The following is a 19,028-nucleotide window of genomic DNA, read 5'->3' as shown; positions in this document are numbered from 1 at the left end:
CCGGGAGTCGCGGGCCTTGCCCGGGGAAAGCCTGTGGGGATAAACGCGTTTCCTGAGCGCCCGCTAAGGGCGCTGCGGCCAGGTTGCCCGGGGGGCCGGGGCGGGGGGACAGCCTGACAAATCGGGCTCGCTCTGGGGAGCGGGACGGTTCCCTTTCGCTCCTCTGAAGCCGCAAGTTGTTTCCAGTGTCTGTTTTACTCACAGAACACGGTCCTAAGTTTTGTGAGGCTCCTGAATTGCCTTTTAATTCCCCAGGCCTGAATTCTGTCGAGTGTGGATAACAATTTACCTCTTAAGGTAGCTCGCAGTGAGAGGAGTCCGACCTGCACCTCTTCGATGCGAACAAACCCACCACACAGTAGCGCTGCCCGCGCCCGGTCAAACACTTGCATAAGCCTCTGTCATAGCGAATGTGCTCCTTATGACACGGTGCCTGCTTTTTCTCCGGTTCTTTATATTCCCTTTTGGCTCTTGATAAGCACTAATTTGTGATCCCAGATAGCAGCCTTCAGTTTATCATAAACGCTACTTTTGATCATTTTGTTACCACAGCTAATTATTTTCTCCTGGCTTTACTTTTTGCCGGTGCTATTTAGATAGTCTCAGAATAATGTCAACTTATTAAAGCGTTGAAAATTGCTCTGAAAAAATGAATTACTGCCTTCCCCCCACCAGACCCAAAGCAAAGGCTGAGGTGAGACCACCAACTATTAGTTGTGTTACTCTTGTATAAACTTGTATAAGCACTTCTATCCCATTGTATTCCTGTCTCACTTGACTTGGACATCTCTAGATTTCACAGTTTCCTCAGCATTAGTCCTAAAACTAATAGACCTCTGTTTCTTATCTGCTTTACACTTAAATATACTGAAGTTGGGCTGTTTCAAGAATGATTACGTAGGCAAGTATAAATCTGGGAGAAGGAAGGGAAAGGAAAGAGCTTCTTGAAATATTCTTCTCTTCCTAATTAAAAAATTAAGATATATCTTCTCAGTGTTCCACTTGGAAAATATTTATACTTAGGAAAATAGCTGTCAGCTGTTGTATATAGTGTCTGCTGGTGAATTTAGTAAATTACTCATTAATTCTTGTAGCTGGTCTAGCGCCAGTGGAAACACTGATGTGGAAATTAATGCTATTGTTCAATTAACTAAGCATAATGTACCAGAAAGTTAGGCCCAGCACATAGGCCTCCATTAACAGATTTCAAAGAATGTTTGCTTTGATGGCTTTTCCTTCTCTTGCAAACATTTACTTAACAACATCTGATAACAGTTATGTAATATTTGCTCTAATATGTAGGTGCAAGGGAGCTGTAAACATTTTATCCTCCCTCCAATGGATCATCAGCATGGTTCTTGTTTCTACGTTATTACCAAGAACATATAAAGTCTCTAGTTTTGTATGTCTTGGAAAATAAAATAAATTGAGAAATTATCAATAAATTAAAAACTCTTTATATGAGCAGATGGCATTTTAAAGGTTTTTTGCTTTGTACTAGGAACTAACTTGATCATGTGAAGGCCAAACTTTGGTTCTGCAATATCAAAACAGGACAAAAAAGGTAATTGCATACACTTTCTGACCATTTTGTATAGATCACTAGTTTTCCTTGCAGTTCCATATGCTAAACCACAGCAAATAGTTTTATTTCGTATATTATCTCAAGTGACTTTGAAGTACTAAGTGCATTACAGAAGCATTTTGCAGGTCTTTGCATAGAAAATGACCGGGGGAAAGTTTATGAAGGAAATGTTTCTCTGTTAGTTTAAACAAGTTATTAAATATTGTATTTCAAGACATGTTTTGCCATCTTTTCTGGTTATTAGAGCTTGGAAAGTCTTTAGTGTCTCAGACTTTCATTGGTTGTGAAGTACTACAGGCAGGACAAGAGATGACTGGCATGTCAGTTGTTGATTGCCTCTTGGATGGAGCAGGATCATGAGTGCTTCCAGGTACAATGAAAATTGTCTCTTTCACAGAAACCTGCTTACCTATTCCAAAAACTCCCTGCTTTCTGTCTTGCAGATTGTGGATTTGTTGCTGGTTTTTAAACATCCTTTGTAAACATGACTCCTCTAGTATCTCTAAGGTGACAATGCAGGAGCTTCTGAAACTCTCAGAAAGAATATAGGAGAAAATGAAAGCTTTTTAATGTTTCCTGTTAGCTGTTAGTCTTCATTAGGTCTAAGGTGTTTATCTTCTACCTAAGCAGAAAGATAATCAGCAGCATAAGAATCAGCAGGAAAATCTTGAAAACTATTATCAGGAGGCCTTCAATATGTAGACTAAAAGAGGTTACTTTACTGAAACAAGGCCAAGATATAACTTCAAACATTATATTGACAAAGTTTTTGGGGAACCAAAGTGTGCCTGAGTGGTTCTGTCTAAAGAAGAGTTCAGCCTGAGCAGATGCATCGTATCCCAGTGGATAGATAACATGGGTGGGTGAGTTTGTATTTGTAAACAAACATGCAAAAAGTTATTGCAATGGTTCCGCACATCCTGTGTCAGAGAGGCAACTTCTCTGATACTATTGAGTAACAGTGGTGCCATTAAAGAGGTACCATAAAGGGTTGGTTATTACTTGGTAGACACTCTTTAAAGGACTTGATGGAAACTGACTGACTTACTGCAAAATATTTTTCTTATAGAACAATAGTTATTTCAATTTAGTTAAAACCCGCAACTATGATGAGGTTAAGTACTAAAAGAAAGATTGTTGTTATTCATCTACCAACTGACTTGACATTTACACTCACATTTACAGTTAATTATTGTTTCTAAACTAGACTGAAAAAGAGAGGAAAAACTTACATTCTCCACAGTTTTCCATGCTAACCTCAGACATGTATAAAAGAGTGATTTTTATTGTTGTTATTGTAAGTCTTACTTGTCTTTAAAGGCAAGATATTTTTGCAGTAAAAAAATGTAGCCAAAGGACATTTTCTTTAGCAATAAGGTATAAAGAGTTATTTGTGAGAGATATTTCTAAACAAGTACAATCTTGGAAAAGAACTGGGAGAGGGAAAATTAATTTTGTCTGTTCTTTTATATGACAGTTGCTTTGCTGTACGCTGTGAAAAGCAATAATCTATAAGGGTTAGCAAGAAACAAACCTCAAATATTTTCAGCTAAAAAGCTAGGAAATATTTATTGTTGAAATATCCTTAAATTTTGCTTTTGGAACAGTTTTCCTTGAAACCAAATGATACCAGTTGAAGTGAGTAATTCAGTCAATGCAGAGAAAAATACTGTAGTAATTCAGAAACAGTGCATAGAATTTTAAATCTGTTTTTAACTTTAAGGTTTTCTATTAAGCTCAATGCAACTGGTAGCAATAAACATATAGGATTTAAAACTGCTAAAAAGTTTCTAAAACCAGACTATTAATAGGTAAAGTAAATGGGAGTAAAGTAAATGTGAGATTGTGTCAGGAGGAGAGGTCTTCTAAGTCCATTTAATTGTCGTGCCTTATTTGTTGAACCTACTTGATGTTTCCATGTGACTTCCCCGAGGACACATCATAAAGCCCTGGTAAGCCATTAAGTCCTTCTTCAGCACAACCAGTTAAGTAGTTCATATCTTTGTCTCCACAACTTCTGCAGTTTAACTTGAAGTGCCATGGAGAGAGCAGTAGGGGAAGTGTGCAGTGCATATATAGAGCTGCTTTTGTCTTCAGATTCTAATTGTTTCAAACACATAAATAATCTTCGATAGAAGATATGACTATGCTGGAATATTAGAGCCTGATAAAGAGCTTGAAATTTTCCTCTTGCTGCTCTGATAATATCAGAAGATGGTATCATCAGGCTTTTAGTATCCATTTAATATCTAGTGGAAAAAGTTTTTTCATCTAACCACCTCACAAATTAACATAATCTTTTCCCGTTCTACACTTATTAGCACTAATATTGATAAATCCGATGTGCTAATATATTATCTGTTGTAATCTTTTAAAATCCTGCTATGTGGCAGAATCTGTTTCCTCTTGGCTGTTTGCCCAGGATGTTTCCCTGTGCTTCACTTGGGAATACTTCAGGAAAATACTCATAATCATCTATTCCCAACCTTGCTCTGGTTTGCAAAGCAGGTCTCATTTCTGCAGGGCTGGGCAGTCAGAAGAGGGGCTGCAGCTCCTTCTGGAAAAGCTGTGTAGGGCTTGCATCGTGTAAGCAATGCACAAGAATGGTGGTACCAAATGATGACTCGAAGACTAAGCTTCATCTGCATTGTGCCCTGGATTAACAGGCCTCTAGTGTGAAGGAAACAATTGTTTTTCAGTGTTTTAAGAATATTGCTGCTTTAAAAATAAATCTATAGCTCAACAGCCTCATTGATGTATGGATGCTGGTTGTATTTTCTGTGACTGAAAAATGTGTTGTCAAAGTATTAGTAGCAGCATGGTAGCCAAGTTCTATTTCAAAGTGAAATGTACAGCTTTAATGACAGTTCTGCAAAGATCAGTTATTTGTGTATTCTTTCTATCCTTTATACAGGCAACACTTAATGAAGTACACACATTACTAATGTCCATCCTGCAGAGAAATGAACTGTGAAAAAATTTAAGCAAACATGTTCCAACTGTTCATACGAAGGATTACATAAGTTATACATTGTGTTTCCACAAAACTTTCCCCACAATTTGCTGCTGCTCAGCATGTACTTCACTTAGCTTCCTTTAATTAAAATTTGCAAACAGAAAAGCTTTCCAGGGCTAAGAGACTCATGTGCTTTCCCGGAGTTTTGGAGCCACGTGTTTCAAGAATGGCTGGGTACACCACACCAATATAATATAAAGGCAACGTCAATCACCTTCTCTCACTTTTTAATAGCTCCCCTCCACGGTTCTCATTCTCTGTTACTAGAAACTTAAGATTAAAGGAACTTTACTATATTTCAAGTACAGTTTAATCCATTAAGATGGATCTCCTCCATAGCAATGGCGTGCTTATCATTCAGCATTTACAGAGGGACTACAGGGCTTACCAGGATTTCCTTAATTTTATGTCACATGTTGGTGATCCGCGGAATATATTCTCAATTTATTTTCCTCTTTGGTTTCAGCTCAACCAAGTGGTTGGTACTAAAATGATATGGGTGGCAGTCATTGGTGATTGGTTCAACCTCATATTTAAATGGTAAGAAGTTGGATTTATTTTAAAATTTGGTATTTTTAATGATAGTTACTATATGTGCCTCAAGGTTAGAAAACTTTCTGTGAATAACGTACTAGTAGACTTTCCCGTTATTATAAAAGGGGAATTCACAATGCAGGTATTTAAGATATGTTTGAAATGACATCATGGTAAGATGAGAAAAACCTGTAGAACTATTACAGAATAGTTTTGGCAATATAGCTCTTCATATTCTTTATAGGATTATCAGGTTTTACTAGGCCTTCTTACATAAAAATATTTTCATTGAGTTTCTGCTTTATTTTATTTTATTTTTTGTCAGGATTTTATTTGGCCATCGCCCATACTGGTGGGTGCAAGAAACAATGATTTATCCTAATCAATCAAGCCCATGCCTTGAACAGTTTCCCATAACGTGTGAAACTGGACCAGGTAAGAAATGTTGGAGATTACATTGGTACATTTAATAGGTATAGTGACTTTGAGGGAGAGAGGATGTGACTTATGAAGGTCTTATATAATATACAAACCTCAGAGTTCATATATAAAATAGCACCAAAAAAAGGAAGAAATACAATGTGACTGGTGTTTGATTGCTATATGACAAAATGTTTACTTCATTGCCTTTAAATAGTGCAAGGGAGGGGGATTTACTTTAAAAATAACTACTAGTAGAATGAACCAGCATATTGGAAAGGAATTTTCACAAAACTTGTGAAATACGTTGTTTAATATGTTCCAAAATAGAGCACGGGGCTGTTGAGTTTGAGGACCAGTGCACTATTGCAAGAAATATTCAAACCCCAAAAACTAGTAGGTGGTTCAGTGTAAATAACAATAGTATCAATAATTGTTGATGTAATGTATCATGAGTGGAAAAGGTAACCCCTCTTCCCAGAACCAGACACTGACACTAAACGTGTATATATACAAATATATGGGGGAAAATTATTTTTAAAATGTACTTTCTCTGTGTATTTTCACTTTTTTATGTCTCATTGTCTTTTCTGTGGACCTCAAATGCAATACTCCTGAAGTCAAATGAACTTATGCAACTCTAATACGTGAAATAAGATGAATTTGCTTTGAGCTGACTGACTGAATTTAGTTTAATTCATTGTGCGAGAAAATACTGACTGTGGAAATTAATGTGCTTTGCACCTCATCAATGCCACTGCAAGCTTTAAAGCAGTTTGCAGAGCTGAATTTGTTAACAATATCCTCCATTACATTCCATTGTAATTGTGAACAAGAAGTTTAAGCCTTTGTATGAGGCAAGGTTAAATAATGCCTGGTGTATATGTGATCTGCAGTCTCCTTCAAGTGAATTCATTTGAGACCTAACCCAAAGTATTAAAGTACTTCAGATCTTTTCAAAAGCCTTTTAACTGAGCCCATTCGGTACCATGTAGTTCCAAGCCCTGGCTAAGGAGCCAGTCAGTGTGTTTCATTCTATTCATTGAAACAGATCTTCCTTCTTGTTACTTTCTTCCTGAAGTAACAAGTCATTCCTATTTCTGTTCAGTGGATACAACTGTCATATTGATTCTTTCTTTGCACTTACGACCACATTTTCCCCACCTCCACATTTGCCCTGAACCATTGACAATATCTGTCACTGACCTGCTCCTCATTAACAAGAGGAGGTGCAGTCAGTGCAGCTGTTAAGAGCACACAGTCGTTGCATGAGCTTACATGGTACTTCACACACTTTTAAAATATGCAAGTTATATTAAAAGAGTAGGAGCAGCCACAGACATGAGAAAAGCAGATTCAAATATTGCTAGGATAGCCTGAACCCCAGAGTCTCACAGCTCAGCAAGAGGGAAAGCTGTGAGAACTGTTTATATGACTACATGGCAAGCAGGACTTGAATTTGGTTTGTACTTCTGGAACTAGCTGAAATAAAACCCTATTGCCATTTTTTTTTCTGATATATTTAAGGCTTTAAGAACATAAACCTTAAAGTGGAGCTTATGCTGTTTCTAGTAGGTAATTTGCAGATGAACTATGAAACATTATTCCTAGATGACATTTTCCTAAATGACAAGACAGAGGAGCTTTCCCAATGCTGACAGACAACATTATGATTTCCTTATCAGTGACATTTGTTCTGTTGTGAGGTTTAGGAGTGCACATCTGTTAGGCAATTAACAAAAGAGCTGGTAGAGTGACTCTAAAGATGCTGGCAAGCAGAATAGCAAAAATGAGTGCAGGGAGTCAGAAATCATAGTGCTTGTCCTAGGCATTCCTGTTTTGCTACTTCACTGAAATATCCTATTGCTCTACACACTGCTATATAGTTCTGGATCATAACACTTTCTGGACCCAAAATTATTTCTTCTGACAGTGAAATAACTCTGTCCCTTTTACTTCACTTTGTCTCCACAGAAAGCCAAGCTGTAGAAATACGGGATTGACAGATTTCAGTGATCTAATTTTCTCTCTTTCCCTATTTTATTTTGTTGAATGTAAATTTGGTGAACAGGGGAAAAGAAGTGGCCAAGTAATTTTAGGAATCATTTCCCTTGCATCATGACAGCATAGTTTGTTTTTTGGTGATTTTCACAGTTGTAGGAACTTTTCTGAGGCTTCATATTGTTTCCAGTAAAATTAAAATCTGATTTGTTAAATTAAAACAAATTACATTTATATTATTATAACCTGGACTAAAAGGAAATTACTGTTTGATCTCTACATAAGAGTGTGTTCCCTGTTACAGACTGTTGGTACAACAATTGGTTGGATATGTTACAGTATCATTTCATGTGCCAATTTCACTGATACTCTATTTTCAAGCTAGTTGATATGTATGACACCTTAAAATTTATAACATAAATCAAACTAAAGTATAAAGACACAGTTCTTCCATCATGCTTGAGATACATTTCTAAATTTATTACAAAACTACCCAAAATGTTAATTATCTGGATTGTGATATTATTAATGAGACACAGATCTCAATTTTTCACATCACGATAATTGCAGAAGCAGATAAAAGGCAGTTTGGAAGGGTCATCTAAAGTTACACTGTTACTTTAGTTTAGAATGTTACAAAGAGCTAAAGCTCTCTTGCTCCCTTTAGTTATGAGGAGGCCCATTCAAACCCTTTCTCATCTGATCCTCATATATAACTTCTACATTCCATGCTACAGTCCTAAGAGAGTCCTAGATGCCTTTTTTTAAAAAATCACAATCCAAATCTAAATAATGGGAAAATAGTGTTTTCCAATCAAGATTCCACCCCACACTAATATTAAAGATAGTTAAACTGTTACCTACTTGATTTCAGACAAATATGGCTTCCCTATAGATGAGAAGTTCATATTGAGAAAATTAAATTTTGCGAAGCAGTTGACATTCTTCCAGCCTTTGCTACCCATTTCCTTTCTAAATGATTGGGTGCCTGAGTAACTGCCAGTTGACATTTTCTATATGACAAATGCTACAGTCATCATTCTTAAGGTGAATATTTCCTTTTTGTTTTTACTAGGAAGCCCATCTGGACATGCCATGGGATCATCCTGCGTCTGGTATGTAATGGTCACTGCAGCACTTAGCTACACAGTTAGATGGAAAGATAAATTAGCTGTTACCCTTCACAGGTCAGTGTCTTTCCATTCCTCTAACTCATAAAGATAATTCTTTATATACATGTTATGTTTTTAATGGACTTAATTTAAACAAATATTCATAGTCTGTTCTATCCAGTTTGTAAAAAAAAAATAGCAGCCCTTTATTATGATCTGCCTCAGCTAAAGAAAAAGTATATGAAGAGGATTTAGCCATTTGTATAGGTTCTTATTTATTAAATTACCGTCATTGCATACAATATCTCAAATCAGCTCCTACTAAAGGTTGTGTCACCTCTTCAGTATTGGAAATTTTTGATTCTATTAATTGTCATTATTTATTGGATCTTTTGGTTAGAAAATAAATTTACTGCTTTGATGGTCATCCTTCTTAGCCCATTTTAAAGCAAATGCACATAATGTTGACATAGTTCACTGTAATGTGTTACTCAGCTCTGTGGAAAAGTCTCATAATTGCTGTCAACCCAACAAGGTTGTTCCCACACTATGTAAATTTTATCATGAAATAACTGAACTTTTACATTTAGGTATGACTTCATGATGAGAAATAAGCTCAGGGTACTAGTGCTAATTTAACCTACTATGCATGACTTTCATCACTAAAGCCACAGTGGTGTCTTGGACCTGAAACTGCTGGGGTCTCTTCCTGAAACCACTCTTGATAATGTTTTAATACTGACTTCCAGGTTTTAATCATCTGCTCTACTTGGTAAATCTCTGGATGGTAAAAATATGAGCCTGACATGATGGGGCTTGGGATAAATTAGTAGATGAAATAGTTTGTCTTAATTTTTAACCATTTTCCTTTTCTTTCTTAGACTGACATGGTCATTCCTCTGGAGTATTTTTTGGATTATCCAGATCAGTGTGTGCATTTCAAGAGTATTCATAGCAACACATTTTCCTCATCAAGTTATTCTTGGAGTATTTGCTGGTAATGGTTTTTTTCCTTTTTAACATATTTGTAAAATCTCAAAAAAAAAGAAGTATGAGAAAAGACAAGAGATTTTTCGTAGTGCTACTCATCTTGCAGCCCCAGTGGTGCTCTCCACTCTCTGGAAGGTCAAGGATTTGATAAAAGTCTAAAGGTAAAATTTGCAAGGTTAGAATGTGCCTGCTGCCTTTGTAATTCACAGAGTGAGGGGAGTGAGCCTTTGTCCACTTGCCAGTCGATGCTGACTGTGTTATATCCACACTGCCTCAGACTAGCTCTGACTGCTTTGTACTGGCTGCATCCAATCTTTGACTGTGCTGCCTGTGTGGAAAAGATCAGAGAGGAAGTTGTTCCTACATGACTCTGACCTTTCATCTCAGGAGGAAGGTGTTTGGGTCACTTCAAATGGTGACCAGGTGCAAACTAGCATGTGTGCAATGTGGACAAGTATGGGGTCAGAGACCTGGGGCAAAATAGAGAAAAAGGTGAATCAGCAGTAAAAACTCCCCAGGGTGATTTAAGAAGCTGAAGTACATTTTTCAGAGTTACTTAAGCGTGTTGCAAATTGGTATTCAGGGAGTTCAAACTATGAATAGTCTCTCTAGAATCTATCTGATTTTATGGAGGGTGACCAAAGCATTGAGCAGGGGCTGCCTGCTCCTGTTCTCTTTCATGGATGCAGTGCAGCCTGGGTAGCCCTGGCTAACAGCTTTCCCTCTTCACAACCAGGATAAAATGAGTACGAGAGAAGATAAGTGTGTTCTGTGTCTTTTCCTTCAACACTCAAAGCCTGTGTGGGAACTGGTGTTGAATTCTGCATTGCTGGAGCCAGTCTTTGAGTGAGGGACTCTTTTGGAAAAGGAATGTTCCAGTTTACATCTAATATTTGATAGGTTGTCATCTGGGAGATGCAGTCAGGCCTTAAGGTATGCCTCATATCAAAACCATGTAGTGCTTGGTATTTAATTTCTTTTTTTTATATTGGCAGTTTTGAGTGGGAGAAAAGGTTTTGTAATGTACTACAGAAGTGGTAAATTGTGTGTGTGTATGTGTATATATACACATAGATATGAAAGACATATTCTTCTGTCTTCAAAAGTCAAATTCTACAGGCACACTGTAGAAAGTGCTTCTTCAAAGTACAAGTGTGTTGTTCCCTGTAACACTGAGTTTCTAATCCACAGGCATTCTTGTGGCAGAAGCATTTGAGCATACCCCTGCTATTCAGACTGCGAGCTTGAGAATGTACATCAAGACAAACTTGTTTCTTTTCATCTTTGCCCTTGGGTTTTATCTATCCCTCAAACTTCTTGATATTGATTTGTTATGGTCTGTTCCAAAGGCCAAGAAGTGGTGTGCCAACCCAGACTGGATAAACATTGACACAACTCCATTTGCTGGACTGGTGAGGAATTTAGGGGCACTCTTTGGTTTAGGTCTTGGAATTAATTCTGAAATGTTCATCACAAGCTGCAAAGGTAAAAATAGCTGCAAGCTAAGTTTTCGCATATTGTGTATAGCTGCTTCTTTAGCTACACTGCAGCTGTATAATTTCATTAAGATACCTACTCATACTGAGTATTTGTTCTACATTCTCTCCTTCTGTAAGAGTGCAGCTATGCCTCTGACTGTAGTTGCCTTGGTTCCATACTGTGTCCACTCATTAATGAAGACAACTGAAAAGAAACTTAATTAAGTAAAGGTTCAAAATGATTAGCAATGTGGGGATGGATATGAGCTGTTCAAGAACCTTCCACAAAGGCAGTTTTGCTAACTCATTTTAACTAAAGGGATGCTACTGCATCTTTGATGTGCTCCTGGTAAGTAACCAGTACGTCCAAAATCAGTACACTCTAGAATGATTTTGGCAGCTCATAAATATTAGTTGCTGATTCCTAGAAATATTGCAATCACACTGCAGTATGGTTAGAAATGACCCAATACTCTGGGTCATAACAAAGTTTTAAAGTATAATCAACTAGTTTTATTTAGCTATATGGTGGTCTTTAAGTTCTTTCCATCTCTAGCTAGATGATGCTTCAAGCATCAGTTGTACATAGTGATACTCGGTATTTAATTTTTATATATAGATACTGTGTGTTAAACTGCTACATAATGGTGTGACGGTATCACACCACCTACGACTGGACTGTACGGCTGTACCCAGGCACTGTGAAAAAGGCCAGCGTAGTTATAAGCAAGGCTTTACATTTAACTTATTGAGCTTCCTGAGCAAAACAGCTTCTGATTAAGTCAGATGAGAAAAAAAAGTTTATTTCCATTATACTCTGCAGAATATATTTTTGCATTATTATGTGGGTTTTGTCATTCTTACTTTTTCAAAGTGGTCACATAAATCATGAATGATACAGATCACACCTTTGAAAGTTGTCAATGATGAAATTATCTCAGTATATGACCTCAAGAATATTGTTCATGCTCCTATATTGCAAAGATAGCTCTCTGCTAATTCTCTCAGATCAAGAGACACAAGCCTGAATCACTGTTAGTAGTTGTGTAAATCATGAAAATGTGGTTGCAGACTGTCATTGCAACTTTATATTCTTGTCAGCTTTGTTTACCTAAGCACACAAGTAGCTCGTATGTTAAATATGTTTGCTATATAAAATGGATGTTCTAAATAGGCAAAGGTGGGTACTTTCCATTTTTACTCATTATTTGGCATCTACTGTTGTATATTCCCTTTCAGTACACAATTTTTAAGCAATATTTTGCTGATACCATCTCATAATACTTGGTATACAAGCTGTTTATACATAGCCTTAGTATACAAGGCCATAAGATGAGTAATGAGGGCTGTGTATGTATGATCTGAAAAAAATAAGGCTTAGAAGATGTAAACATGATGTTGTTTCCAGACTTCCAATTAGGTTTGGGATAATTCAAACTGAAAGAATCTTATTTAATTTGGGTAAACAAAGTGAATAGTTTTGTATTGGCCTTTAGGAATAAACATTATACAAATTACAGCAGCAAATCTGAAACAGGCATCCTTATTTAAGAGCCTAGTAAGACTACCTTGACTTAAAAAAATGAGTCATCTGTTTTTAACAGTTTGAGGAGTATTCTACTTTGTGTATCTCCTCATATCTTCTGTACTGGATCTCTGAACTCTTTTTCCTGCAGCAGCTGACCTGAAACTAGTCTTTTCTATAATTGTAATTCCTTAAGCAAAATTACTAAACTAATGGGACTAGAAACAAATAACCAAGAACAAAGACAGCCAAGACAAAGATCAGCTGTGTTAAGTTGCTCTGTGCTTTGTTATTCCATACCAGTGAGGTGACCTACAGAGGCATCACAGAACACTAGCAGGTTGGTCTAGCTGTCCTTCTATTTCTGGCTCCTTCTGGCCAGCAGTAGGGGATGCTTTCACAACAGCATTTGGATTTAGTGGCAATGTTGGCAATTTTAAGCTGGGAGTTATGGGTAGACATCACATTTTTAAGCTTCTACCACATGAGGGTCTCTGCTTCCTGGCCCTGGCAAAGAATCTTGGTGCCTCTGTTGGGATAGACACAATTATAAATGTAGAATGACAACTGGCATTTCTGCAGAAGACAGCAAATCTACTGTCAAGACTAACAATTCAGGCTTGAAAGATGTAAGCAAATGCCTTTGGGTTGGCAAATGCCTTTGGGTTGGCTCAGGGACTTGTCACCAAGTTCCAGGGCTGGGACATCTTGCTGTGAGGCAGCTACGGCGGCACGACCAGTCCAGCTCTGCACCGAGCAGTCCATCAAGGCTTGTTGCTCATGCCCAGACATACTGTGTAGCTCCACTTGAAATTTAATCCCTTTGCACAGGTACCAAAGGTCTTTATAATCAACTGGTTGTCAGTAGCACATAGAAATTAAGTGGCAGGAGCTGGCACTCAGGAATGTGCAACTGTTTGTGTGTGCTGTGAGTGCCTCACATGCATGCTTCTGGGAAGTACCAGCATACTTCCCAACACTTAGCTCTCGATATTTCCTAGCTGCTTGAAAACAGCATGATGTTACAATGAAGAGCAGTAGCAGTGCCATCTAGGTGGGGCCGTGTCCCTGTGCTCCTGCAAGGGGATGACAGGCAGGGGCTAGTGTTCTTGAGCTGGCCTTCTCTGCAGCTCTGTCCTGCACAACAGACCCTTGTCACAGACATGATCCAGTTACCCAGAAATACCTGTTAGCTGGTGCAAGATATTCATGTGCCTGTCTGAAGGGTAAGAGAAGTGCTAAAGCACAAGAGCAAGTGAAAAAATACAATTCATTGGTTTAATTTGGGTCATGAAAATGGTGTCCTTTTAGGCAAAAGACTTATGAAATAAGTACACATAGTCATGGTAGTTTTTAATAAAGAGTCATTATTTTTCCATGGCCTTAAATACTAATATAAATTAAATATCATATAGGTATGTCAGTAGCTTATTCATACTGATATTTATATTGATACTCTGTCGATATTTTCAGTCCTAAGCCATCAAACTAATTATTGCTCTGAAACATAAAAAGGCTGAAAATATTAAAGCAAATAATGCAGCTTTTTTTTTAATTTCTAGTTAAGGTTTAAAATACAGACTTCCTTGAGAAAATAGCCATTTCAGTGCCAGCTGTGTGAGTTCAGTAGGGACTTTGGCAGCAATTCTATTAATGGATTTGTACAAAAGTTGAAATTGGTTTTGCTGCCTGGAATTAAGGGATGTATCCTAATAAAATTTTCGTCCTTACAGCTCTATTCAATTACTGATACTGTTACATAGTTTTATAAAAAGTGGTGTGATTTTTTTATAAAGTGAGTGGAACTGCCCCCTGCCCTGCAGATTTTAGGACATGGAGAATGACTTTTCTGGTTAATACTCTATTATTCAAAATCAATATTTAAATGTTGGAACTGTAATTTATACTTTCAGTCTATCTGCTTTGTCTCCAAGATCCTAGTCACTAAAGCAAAGAGTGCTGTTGTGGTGCAGACAATAACTCATATTTCAGAGAAACCTGCAGTAGATCTTGTAATAAACTGTGATAGATACAAGCTTCTGCCAAAAGAAGCTCCTTCTTGACCTTTGTCATATCTGAATACATTGTTGGTGTTTATCAACTGTATTTAATGCAAACAAAGAGCTAATTATGGGGGGTTTTCCACCTTTACTGATTATGATTTCTATAAAAATACACATTATTGTCTTGCCTTCCAAAAAAAAAAAAAAAGAACTGGTTTAAATAACTGATGATTAACTGTGGGATTTTACATTAATTTATCCAAAGCATGTATTCCTATTCAAAAATCTATTTGACAGCTTTGATTAGAATGGTGAGTGCTAGGTGGAGAGTGGTGGGCTAGGAAATGATCCTCACCACCTTCTGTTCCTCGTCTTGATTGCTTTCCTTACTTTTGTGGAGCTGCCTTCTTTGTAAGTACTTCCTGGTTTTGTTGAAGGGGCACCGTGGTGTCAGTGCTGTGGCCACACACGGGGGAAGTGCAGCCTCCTCCTCAGCACAGCTGAACTGTGTGGTACGACGGGGTGAAAGGGTGGGGCTTCTGTACCCACAGGAAAGGGATCTGCTGTAATCCTCTGCAGACTGAACATTAGGAGAGATGTGATCCCTTCATATGTACAGCATCATTCCTGGGATTGTTTTCACTCATTCAACTTACCTAGAGAAGGGGCAGTTTCCAGAACACTGGAGCAGAGTCTTCCTTGATTGCTAGTTGAGGCATGACAGGACTGTGCAGTCTGACTGCAGCTAGTGGCAATTCCACCAGATCATCAGAAAACATCCTTCCCATTGTCAGGCTTGCTTTCCCCTATCAGTGGGCTAATTTACTTCCTGAATGCATTAGCCTGTGCCTAGTTCCCTGCATGTGCTGGACAAATGTGCTTAATGCAGAGCTACATACCTTCAGTGTTCCACAGGCCTCACAGTACTGTAGAGCACTTCGTAGCAAATGGAGCACCAACATACACATACCTATCATAAAGAGTTTGTTTACAGAAATCTTTCTAATTTAGAATCACAGTAATTCAGCTAATAGGGGCTCCAGTAGTAACAAGTTTCCAATAGGCTCCCTCCATGGCCATCAGTTCATCATGAGTGCCCCTTTCAATGACGAGTCCCTGGGACATCACCGCAATGATGTCGGCGTTCTGGATGGTGGACAAGCGGTGGGCAATGACGATGCAGGTCCTCCCTTCTCTGGCCTTATCCAGCGCTGCCTGCACAGTCTAAAGGCAACAAAGTGTCAGAGTGAAAATATGCAAACCAAATCAGGGTTCAGAGCTGCAGGGCTCAGAGCTCATTGCTTCACATAAATTGGCTTTTAAAAGTGACAAGTGAATGAGGCTAAATCAAAGGTTATGATACTGGTGTGCTTAGCTGGGTCATGAACTCTGTTCACAAGCAGTACAAAGGAGGAACAGGTAAACACAGACAGTAGTAGAAATTAATGAAGGCTTTTACTCAGGTAATGTGCTCAGTGTCAGCTCAGTGTGGATATGGTTTTAAATTCCACCATTTCTCTAATGCCTGCAAGTAACCAAGCTACACAAATTATCACCCAAGTTCTTAGGCCCCTCACTGCTGTTTTTATTGGCTAGTCAGGATTATTATTTGTATGCATTAATACATTTTTATTTTGGTTGTTTTTTAATGTACAGTTACATTTATGAACTATTCCCATCTGAATGCTTTGAAACCCAGGCAATTAGTACCCACATTTCTGAAAAAGTGCTGCCTCTTATGGACAGTTTAGGAGCCCTTGGAGCTGACTGCTTTTTTTTATAGCTGTGCCTCCTGCATCTTTTGGAAAGATCATTAAAGATGGAAGTGCTGAATTCACAATACAGAATAACGTGCGGTCCTGTAGTGGAGTATGTTGGGATGTCTCTATAGAACAGAAAGGCTTTGTACACCATAAGCCATTGTATTAACTTTCCCCTATTGCCCATCACTGCACATCTACCTTTTCGCTTTCCGTGTCTAAGGCAGAGGTAGCTTCATCCAGTAATAAAATTTTAGGATCTCGGATGATGGCCCTCGCTATGGCAATGCGTTGCTTTTGCCCACGAGACAGCTGGGATCCTTGTGCCCCAACATTAGTTTCATATTTCTGAAAAATATACAAAAGGAAGATTTTATTCACTTGTAAGCCAACACAGCAGCACACAGCCTGAAGGAAGAGGAGGAGGAGAGAGGCAAAAATGCTGACCACAGCTGCCTCCTCCTTACAGAAGCCAGGGATGCAGAAACACTGTGCAGTGCTACACTTGTTTGAGGAGAGGTTTCCATGCCATGCTTTGCCTGCACGTGCTCAGAGGCCCAGGCAACACAGTGATGAGCCTGGAAGAAAACTGTGATAGCAAGATGCTGGCTGATTTGTCTGAGGCAAAAAGAAATCCCCTGCCCTAGACTCGGGAGAAGATGCTAAGAGTAATTTCAGAGCTTGTTTTGTTTGGGTGCCTAAATTGTATTCGCACCTTTAATGTTCTTTTGATTTATGTTGATATGATTTCAGTGCATTTAAATACTTCTTAAGTGAACATAAGCAGCCAGCTTCAAATACTTTTTTCTAAATATCATGCCCTAGTCACAAGGCAAATCTCTTACAGCTGAGAACAGGATTTATATATTTGCCTACTGTGTAAGAAGCCAGTAGCACCTCACAACCACAGTCTCAGGAACATAAGGCATGGTCATGGCACCCTCTTTGCTCCTACAGCTGTAAAAGGACATAAAAGGTGTACGTGTGTAGCAACTTTAACTGGGTTTGGAGCAACCCCCACTGCAATGAGCACTGAACAGCCTGTCTGTAATTCCACAGCCAAGGCCTCACAGGTACTTACATTAGGCAAGGACATGACAAAATCATGCAGTTGAGCCTTCTGGGCTGCTTCTATGACTTTTTCCATGGTCGCCTCTTTCGTGTTACTGCCATATTTGATATTATCAGCAATGCTGCAGTCAAATAGCACGGGCTCCTGTGACACTATTCCAATTTTTGATCTAAGAAACTGTACATTTATGTTCTTAGAGTCATGTCCATCTATTAACTATAAGGAAATGGGAGAAAACTTGAAACATCATTAGGAAACAACGGCCTGCTACACCCAAATACTTTATAGCAAAACTAAACGATTGAACTAAATTATTAAAATGCAAACACAACTGATTTAAAGTGATTAAAAGAATTGCTTATATTTGTCCTTTGTGCATGATGTGTATTTTGTGTTATGGCTTTCATTCAGCCAAATGCTAGACCATTTGCTCAATATTAAGTTATAGTGAACTATCTAATTGCTTGAGGTTAGGCACATGCTTTATTGCCTTCCTGACATTGCGATCACCACAAGGATTTTTTCCAAAGAAAGAGAAATCAATCTAGATGGGTATTTACATTAGGAAAACATATAAAAGCTTACTAAGCTATCAGTAATCAAGTTAAATCTAGACAAATTCAACCTGCAAAGAGGCTGCATATTTAGGGATGTTCCAGGTTCTTTGTTGCTCCATTTAGACTTGATTTTTTCTTGTACTCCCACAATATACAGCACACATTATATGTTTCATGCAGGAGCTACAAAGGCAAAAGCCTATGGGGTACATAATGCATAAGACTGCACCTGAGGCTTGTAGTTCTCTTATTTTGCCTGAATACATCTGAGATGATATTTGGGAACTGTCCAAACAGTCCATTTGTGTTTGAGAAGGAGCCAAAGCCCCAACCTGCACATGTACACGCCACCACTGCTAGGCTGCACAGGAGGACACAGGCAGAAGGCCCCTGGAGCACTGCTGAGAACAACAGCACAGAAACCATGTTTTCTTTGCTTACCACACTTCCTTTGTCAGGGTCATAGAAACGCTCCAGAAGCTGGACACTGGTGCTCTTACCACAACCACTACTTCCAACAAATGCTAAAGTCTGTCCAGGCTTAACAGCGATAGAGAGTCCTTTCAGAACCTGAATATCAGGCCGAGAAGGGTATGTGAATTTACAATTAAGAAATTCAACACTTCCCTTGAAATCCTCCTGGTGAAAAAAAGAGAGAGAAAGATGTTACAATGACCTAAAGCTCAAAACTGAAAGTTGTAAGGTACAAAATAAGTCTTCCTCAGATACCATTCTGGCATCTCTTGTTTAAAATACAACATTCGTGCTTGTGAAATTAGCTGAGGAAAAGGGATAAAAACCACACTGGAGTAGCTGTCCTAGACATGAAGCTATTAGTCATAACACTATTTCTCTGCTTGTACTTCCCCACATGGCACTGGTCAGAGCCATCAATTGATGGGATTGCCTTGCAAATGGGTAAGTTTTTAATTTTAATACAGACACTCTGTATAAAATAAACAATTTGAATTTTCT

The 19,028-nt window shown here is 38.3% G+C and overlaps 2 protein-coding genes across 20 annotated transcripts in view; one reads left to right on the top strand and one right to left on the bottom strand.

The window, feature by feature from the left end:
- The first annotated feature begins 103 nt into the window (after positions 1 to 103).
- G6PC2 (glucose-6-phosphatase catalytic subunit 2) lies at positions 104 to 19,026 on the top strand. 10 transcript variants are annotated; one of them, XM_064660969.1, is made up of 8 exons: positions 109 to 694; positions 1,502 to 1,564; positions 1,830 to 2,092; positions 5,068 to 5,141; positions 5,461 to 5,570; positions 8,632 to 8,743; positions 9,550 to 9,665; positions 10,850 to 19,026. In XM_064660969.1, the coding sequence occupies exons 3-8, from the start codon at positions 1,961 to 1,963 to the stop codon at positions 11,359 to 11,361; spliced, it is 1,056 nt and encodes a 351-aa protein (XP_064517039.1). In that variant the 5' UTR covers positions 109 to 694; positions 1,502 to 1,564; positions 1,830 to 1,960; the 3' UTR covers positions 11,362 to 19,026. The 10 variants fall into 10 exon arrangements, 8 of the variants coding, with proteins under 8 accessions (XP_064517044.1, XP_064517043.1, XP_064517039.1 ...); XM_064660971.1 differs by having other exon boundaries at positions 113 to 694; positions 2,029 to 2,092; XM_064660974.1 differs by having other exon boundaries at positions 104 to 694; positions 2,029 to 5,141; positions 10,395 to 11,058.
- The window catches only part of ABCB11 (ATP binding cassette subfamily B member 11), a 54,500-nt gene continuing 51,057 nt past the window's right edge, over positions 15,586 to 19,028 (bottom strand). For all 10 annotated transcript variants that reach the window (XM_064660953.1, XM_064660958.1, XM_064660952.1 and 7 more), the window contains 4 exons: positions 18,495 to 18,692; positions 17,506 to 17,712; positions 16,626 to 16,772; positions 15,586 to 15,888 (listed from right to left, as the gene is read on the bottom strand). In XM_064660953.1, the coding sequence (XP_064517023.1) occupies positions 15,688 to 15,888; positions 16,626 to 16,772; positions 17,506 to 17,712; positions 18,495 to 18,692 (753 nt within the window). In that variant the 3' untranslated portion in view covers positions 15,586 to 15,687. The remainder of the gene's footprint in view (positions 15,889 to 16,625; positions 16,773 to 17,505; positions 17,713 to 18,494; positions 18,693 to 19,028) is intronic.

The sequence above is a fragment of the Pseudopipra pipra genome, chromosome 7 (assembly GCF_036250125.1).
Source record: "Pseudopipra pipra isolate bDixPip1 chromosome 7, bDixPip1.hap1, whole genome shotgun sequence".
NCBI lineage: Eukaryota > Metazoa > Chordata > Aves > Passeriformes > Pipridae > Pseudopipra > Pseudopipra pipra.
The sequence above is the reverse complement of the archived record's forward strand: the minus strand, read 5'-3'. Positions and strand labels throughout refer to the sequence as shown.

Bases quoted from the DNA above. Each gene is read 5' to 3' on its own strand.
- G6PC2 (XM_064660968.1), top strand. From the start codon at position 4,924: ATGGATCTCCTCCATAGCAATGGCGTGCTTATCATTCAGCATTTACAG. The intron at 8,744-9,549 runs GTCAGTGTCTTT...TTTCTTTCTTAG, and splicing joins TTAGCTGTTACCCTTCACAG to ACTGACATGGTCATTCCTCT. The intron at 9,666-10,849 runs GTAATGGTTTTT...TCTAATCCACAG, and splicing joins TATTCTTGGAGTATTTGCTG to GCATTCTTGTGGCAGAAGCA.